This window comes from Barbus barbus, assembly GCF_936440315.1.
Source record: "Barbus barbus genome assembly, chromosome: 42".
NCBI classification, from domain to species: Eukaryota; Metazoa; Chordata; class Actinopteri; order Cypriniformes; family Cyprinidae; genus Barbus; species Barbus barbus.
Genome location: NC_136720.1, coordinates 26,763,927 through 26,770,986, shown reverse-complemented (window position 1 = coordinate 26,770,986; position 7,060 = coordinate 26,763,927). Strand labels below are relative to the sequence as shown.

Sequence of the window (7,060 nt, the reverse complement as noted above, 5' to 3'; positions counted from 1 at the left end):
GGTGTCATCTGCAAATTTGATTATGGTGTTGGAGCCATAAACAGGAACACAGTCATGGGTGAAGAGGGAGTACAGGAGAGGGCTCAGTACGCAGCCCTGTGGCACGCCGGTGTTCAGGGTGATGATGGAGGAGGAGAGGTTATCTAACTTGACGGACTGAGGTCTGTTAGTCAGAAAATCTAGAATCCAATTACAGATGGGTGTGCTGATTCCAAGCTGGCTGAGCTTGGAGATCAGCTTGGAGGGGATTACTGTATTAAATGCAGAACTGAAGTCCATGAACAGCATTCTCACATGTGTGTTTTGACTGTCCAGGTGGGTGAGGGCAGAGTGAAGCGCTGTTGAGATGGCGTCCTCTGTTGACCTATTGTGGCGATAGGCAAATTGGAATGGGTCCAGTGTAGCAGGGAGACAGGATTTTAGGTGGGATGCAACCAGTTTCTCAAAACACTTGGCAATGATGGGGGTGAGTGCAACAGGACGGAAGTCGTTAGGGACCGAGGCAGTGGAATGTTTCGGTACTGGTACGATGGTGGAGGTTTTGAAGATAGTGGGGACAGTTGTTTGGGCCAGGGACAGATTGAAAATGTCCGTGAAGACCTCAGCTAGCTGCTCCGCACAGGCTTTAAGCACACGACCAGGTATTCCGTCAGGGCCAGCTGCCTTCCGTGCATTCACCTTACGCAAAGTGGAGTAAACGTCTGATGTGGAGAGAGTGAGAGGCAGTTCACTGGGTTGATGCTCAGCTTTGAGTGAGATCTCATTATTTTGATCAAAACGAGCATAAAAGTGGTTGAGCTCGTTTGGGAGGGAGGCAGAGCTGGAGGGGGGCACAGAGTTAGGTGGTTTGTAATCCGTGATAGATTGTATGCCTTGCCACATACGCCGGGGGTCTGAAGAATTGAAGTGTTCTTCAATCTTCTGTTTGTGTGTGAGTTTGGCCTGGCAGATACCCTTCCTCAGGTTGGCTCTGGCTGAGCTGTAAGCCTCCTGGTCTCCAGACCTGAAGGCTGCATCTCTTGCTTTGAGCAGGAGGCGAACCTCTCTGTTCATCCAGGGCTTCTGATTGGGGAAGATTTTTATTTTTTTGTGTGTAGTCACTCTGCTCACACAGCTGTTGATGTGCTCCATGACAGAGTTGGTGTAAGTGTCAATGTTAATCTGAGAGTTTGTGGTGGCCTGGGCAGCAAACTCACTCCATTCTGTGAGCTGGAATTGATGTTGAAGAGTGGAGTCAGCACCTTCCAGCCAGATTTTAACAGTCCTTGTTGTAGGTTTCACACGTTTGATGACCGGGGTATACTTGGGGAGCAGGAACAAAGAGAGGTGATCAGACTGACCCAGGTGGGGGAGGGGTGTGACTTTGTAGGCATCACTCACATTAGTATAAACGTGGTCCAATGTTTTATGTCCTCTTGTAGTGCAGGAGACATTTTGATTAAATTTAGGGAGAACAGATCTAAGAGTGCAGTGATTGAAGTCCCCAGCAACAATAAAGGCTCCATCCGGGTGCAGGGTTTGTAGTTTGCTAATAGCAGCACAGAGTTCTTTCATAGCCACGTTAGCATTAGCGTCCGGAGGTACATAAACTGCAGCAGCAACAATGCAAGTAAACTCACGTGGTAGATAGAATGGCCTGCACTTGATAATCAGGAACTCCAGCTCAGCAGAGCAGTAGGTATCAACAATGACAGAGTCTTTGCACCATGATTTATTTACATAAATGCATACTCCACCACCCTTGTTTTTACCAGAGGTTGCTGCTACTCTGTCAGCCCTGAAGAGAGCACGTCCATCCATATGCACCACGCTGTTTGGGACATCGTTGCAGAGCCATGTTTCAGTGAAGAACATAACATTACAGTCCATAAGCCATTTCTGTGTGAGGGTCCAGATCTTTAGTTCGTCCATCTTGTTCATCAGAGACCGTACATTGGCAAGGAAGATGCTGGGCAGAGCTGGTCGATGTGGGTTTAGCCTTAGCTTAGCACGCAGCCCTCCACGCTTTCCCCGTCTTTGTTTACGGTCTCGACGCCGACGCCGAGCACTTCCGGTCGGTACGAGTGATCCGCTTGTCCGCGGTGATCTCAGTAGCTCCGGCGGGAGTTCGCTGAAGTCGAAAGGATGATCTAAAACTATGTTGGAACACTGTTTGTTGATGTCCAAAAGTGATTGTTTACTATAGCTGTAGTTCGCATAACTGGATCGCGCGAACACGAGTGAAATAACCAGGTAAATTAACACTATTTTCCAAAATCTGGTAAGACGCTGAGCCTCGCGATGTGTTCGCGCCGCCATCTTATCTGGTAGTTCACTCACAAATGATCAAATCCGCCAGAAACTAGATGCTCCATGTAACATTAATATTGAATATTTATTGTTGTATTGTATGTATTAAGGCGTGTGTTTGTAGCAGCAGCTGCATTAACTCTTGAGTGCTGTTGGTCTCACGCACGCGTGTTGTCCTCTAGTGGTCTAATGTAAAAACTACTACATATTAAAGGGGTAGTTCACTCACAAATGATCATTCTGCCATCACTTACTCACCCTCATGTTGTTCAAAACCCTTAAGACTTACTTTCCTTCTTCTGTGGAACGCTAAAGCTGATGTTTAGTATAATGTTCACGCTGCTTTTTTACATGAAATGAAAGCAGACAGTGACCCGGAGCTGTTCACATTCAAAAGCATCATAAAATCACCTTGGATCAAAATCAAGTTTTATTAGAGTATCATAACAGCGCTATAGCCTCCTTATTTAGCATCGCCAGACTTCAATATGCCAGACTTCCGACTCTAACTAGTTAAGTCACATTTAGCTTAATAAACAGCAAAATAACAGAATAAATTATGGAAATTAAATAAAGTCAATAAAGTTTGTTCTTTTTTATCCAGATTTAAAGTGCATTTTAATAAGTGCCATTCAAATACACAGAATAAAATGTTCTCTGCACCTTATTTGGTAATGTGCTTTGAATGTGTGAGACTTCATAAGCAGTTATGGGAAAATAATTAGTCTAATCAAGTCACCTATTTCTATAGTGTTTATACACTGCAGACTGTTTCAAAGCACAGTAATAAACAGAATCAATTATGGGAACAGTGAGTAAAACAGCTCTAAAAAACAACATCATAATTCAGCTCAAGTAGAACTAGAAGAATAACTAATGCACAAGACTGAAAGCTATTTATACAAACCAAACCAGCATGATTATAATTATGATAATAGGTGCATTATAATAATCAGATAACAAATCTCGCACATTCAATTTACGCGATATTTATAGTAAATACTATAGTGTTTTTGAACCGTATAGTACTTGAATTAATTTGTTGTGGTAATTCTATAGTTGCTGTGGTAATATAACAACTATAGTAATACAAACAAATTACTGTACCCAATACTGTACTGTCTATAACTATAGGGGATATTAAACTACAACACACTACAGTTTACTGTAGTAAACACTAAAGTATACTACAGTATTTAATAGTACAGTATGCTGTAGCATTCATTAACAAAGTGATGTAGATACTACAGCATAATACACTTTACTATAGTATGGTTCAAAAACACTATAGTATTTACTATAAATTACTACAGTATTTTTTCATGTGGGTCTCTCTCTCTCTGTGTGTATGTGTGTGTGTGTGTCTGTGTGTGTGTGTGTGTGTGTGTGTGTGTGTGCGCGTGTGTGTGTGCGCGCGTGTGTGTGCGTGTGTGTGTGTGTTGTCCAGCAGATGGCGCTGTTGAGTCGCTGCAGATCTGCGCTGCTGTGTGATGCGGGTCTGTGGGCGGATCCATCAGTCTTTACACACACACACACACACACACACACAGCGAATGTCTGCGCTCTCACACTCATCCACATCATCGGATCTGATCGGACGCGAGTGTTTCTCTCGGTAAGTCACACTTTCTCTTCTCACATTACAGCAAGTTCAGAAACAATGCAGAAGAACCAGCAGCCTGAAGACCATCCATACATTATTATTATTATTTAAACAATCATGTCACATCAGCAGCAGCGACACTACGATCATGATTACATCTGATGACGGGGTCTGATTTCTTCAAGCTGATTCTAATGAAGTCTGTTTTTGTAATGAGTCAATGTGATGGAGAAAGAGCTGAAGTTTGAGCTGCTATTAATGTGTCATTGGTAAAGGTCAGTGATCTTTTACAGATCTCTCCATGAACCTGTGTGATGTTCAGTCACATTAAAAGGTTTTAATTAAAGTCACTATTGTGAATCTGATGAGGAGGCTTCAGCATCAGCTTTAGGAGAATCTCTGGACTATGATGCTTTTAGAAAGAGACGCAGGCCTCAAACAAGCAAAAATATCTGCCAGTGGGGTAAGAAAAATCATCTTAAATCAAAGGCTAAACAAGATTATTTTTCTTACCCCATTGGCAGATATTTTTACTTGTTTTAAGCAAAAACTAATACAATTTGACCAATACAATTTGATATTTTTTTCAGAAAACGAGACAATATCTTAAGTCATTTTAATTCATCTTGATTCAAGAATTCTTAGATATTTATACTAGAAAACAAGACAAAAATACTAAGGAAGAAAATCTCTTTCTCTGCGACACATTTACTTGAGAAGCAAAATTAATTTTGTTTCAAAATTAAGTTTTCACTTAAAACAAGAAGAAATATCTGCCAACGTGCTCAGAAATATAAACTTAATTAAATTTTTTTTTTTTTTTTTTTTTTTTCGGTTTCAAATTCAAACATTTCAAAATGTTTCAAATGTTTAGAATTTTTAAAAAACACTTTTAATAATTTTTTCAATAAACAAGACTTAATATCTTAAAAACAAATATCTGCCAATGTGGCCGGAAAAATAAACTTAATTTAAAGAGAAAAATTATTTTCTGACCTCACTTGGCAGGATTTTCCATTTTAAAATTGGAATTTTCGACATTTTCAAATTTGGAATTTTTCAAAAGCACATTTGATACATTTTTCTAATATCTTACAAAACAAAAATCTGCCAATATGGTCTTGTTTACCCTTTTTAAGATGATTTTTCTTACGCAACTGGCAGGCTGTTTTCAGGTTTTAAACAAAAATCACATCATTTTGTTAAATCTTGTCATTTTGTTTGTCGAGTAGATTTATCTTTATTTAAGACCAAGACTACTAAGAAACTGATTTTCTGCAGTGCTGATGATGAGATGATCTTGTGAAAAAAGACCATCTCAGATCATCTCATCCAGATGCTGTAGGCCAGAAAATTCAGAAGCTGCTAATCAGTCTTCATTCATTAGCTCTGATGATGTTCTTGCCATATAAACACCTTCATGACGTGGATTTTCTCCACACTAAGCGCTTAAATATTTGACTGCAGAAACTGAAGGTTTAGTTGTGAGCGAGTGCTGGATTAAACACATCGTTTATAATAATGAAGATCTGCTGCTTTACGTCTGTCATCTGTTACAGGTGGAGATGATGCTGTCGCTACGGTGACTCCGTCCGCTCTGTGATTGGCTCGTTCTGCGTGCGTCGTCATGGCGAAGAGTGCAGAGGTGAAGCTGGCCGTGTTTGGCAGAGCAGGAGTGGGAAAGTCAGGTGAGAGATTACTCTGTTAATACTTAGTAAATGAAGATCTTATAATAAAGTAAATCCATCCCTGATATGCACCACCAGACGATATTTCCATCAGACCATCCTGCTACATTAGTGTGAGTTACAGGGTTTTTTATGAAGGTAAATTTAAGGTACTCAAGACCAATAATGCTTCAAAGTTTTTATAAAACACTTTCCATTAGATTTCCATTACTTTTTCATTTGTTTTACAAAAAAATACACGGCTTGAATAGCTTTCCTCTCTGTACCTTCTTAAAAAATGATGCTCTTCCTCAGTATTTTTGACTTAATTTCCAGCATCCTTAAACATTTACTTGAGATACTAAATGACTTGATATTGAGTTGTTTTCTGAAAGAAAAAAAAGAAGAAGATCAAAATCAAGTTAAATTGAGAAAATATCTAACTATAATAAACTTAGTTCAAAGGGAAAACAAGATTATTTTTCTGACCCATTGGCAGATACTTTCTCGTTTTAAGCATAAACTCACTTAATTTTGATACATTTTAGAAAACAAGTCTTAATATCTTATATTTAAATTTTATATTTTTATTTAAAATAAATTCTAAAACATAGCAATACATTTTCAAATTATTTTTATTTGTTTAAAATAAATATGTTATTTAGCAAGTCGTTTAATTGCTTCTCCAGTAAATGTATCTTAATTTAATCACATTTAGAAATTCGTACTGGAAAACAAGACTGAAATAGTGAGGGAGAGCATAATTTCTGCCGTTCAGAGTTCAGCTGAAACCTAAAACCACAGAAAGGAGGGCCATAAATGAGCGGATTAGAGTCAGGACGATGTGTGCTGGAGCAGAAGAGTCTCTTAGATCCGTGAGCGTTTGGGTCACATACGGTCTGACCGTGAGCACAAGTGTGTGTTTCTGTCTCATACCTGTAGAGTTGAGTCTTATGAATGGTTTGGCAGGTGCCAGGGCAACTGTATTCAGTTCTGCCTCACATTACAGTGCAGATCAGTGAAAATAACAGCAAAACTCTCTCTGTGTAAAATCTCTTTTTCGTCCCGATGAGCTTCAGTGTGTCCATCAGCCCACACACAGTTTATGAGTGTTTATGACTGAGTTTGGAAGGGTACTGATGTCTGAGCTGAGGACAGAGAGACGAGATCAGTATGAGGTCTGGAGCACATTAACCAAAGCTTATTTTGGTGGCTATTTCTATAACTGGAATTGTGAAGCCAGTATAAATATGAACTATATTCTTAAACCAGTGACAAAAATAAGGGATGATATTTTCCCCCTTAAACGTGATTTCAGGGACTTTTATTTACTCTTTATGAGGACACATTTTCTAGCATTATTAAATGTATGCATCATCATTTATATAAGTATTTAATAAATGCAATTAGAATAAGACACTTTAGGGCTGTTACTAATCAATTAATATCAATAAAATCCATCTTTGAACTGCAGAAGTGGCAGATATAGATGTACTTACGC

General features: G+C 39.2%; 1 protein-coding gene across 1 annotated transcript in view; it reads left to right on the top strand.

Moving 5' to 3' along the window:
• The first annotated feature begins 3,829 nt into the window (after nucleotides 1-3,829).
• Nucleotides 3,830-7,060, top strand: part of LOC306861305 (ras-related and estrogen-regulated growth inhibitor) — a 27,368-nt gene continuing 24,137 nt past the window's right edge. The window contains exons 1-2 of the mRNA XM_079403505.1: nucleotides 3,830-3,904; nucleotides 5,452-5,580. Coding sequence (XP_079259631.1) covers nucleotides 5,520-5,580 — 61 coding nt within the window. The 5' untranslated portion in view covers nucleotides 3,830-3,904; nucleotides 5,452-5,519. The remainder of the gene's footprint in view (nucleotides 3,905-5,451; nucleotides 5,581-7,060) is intronic.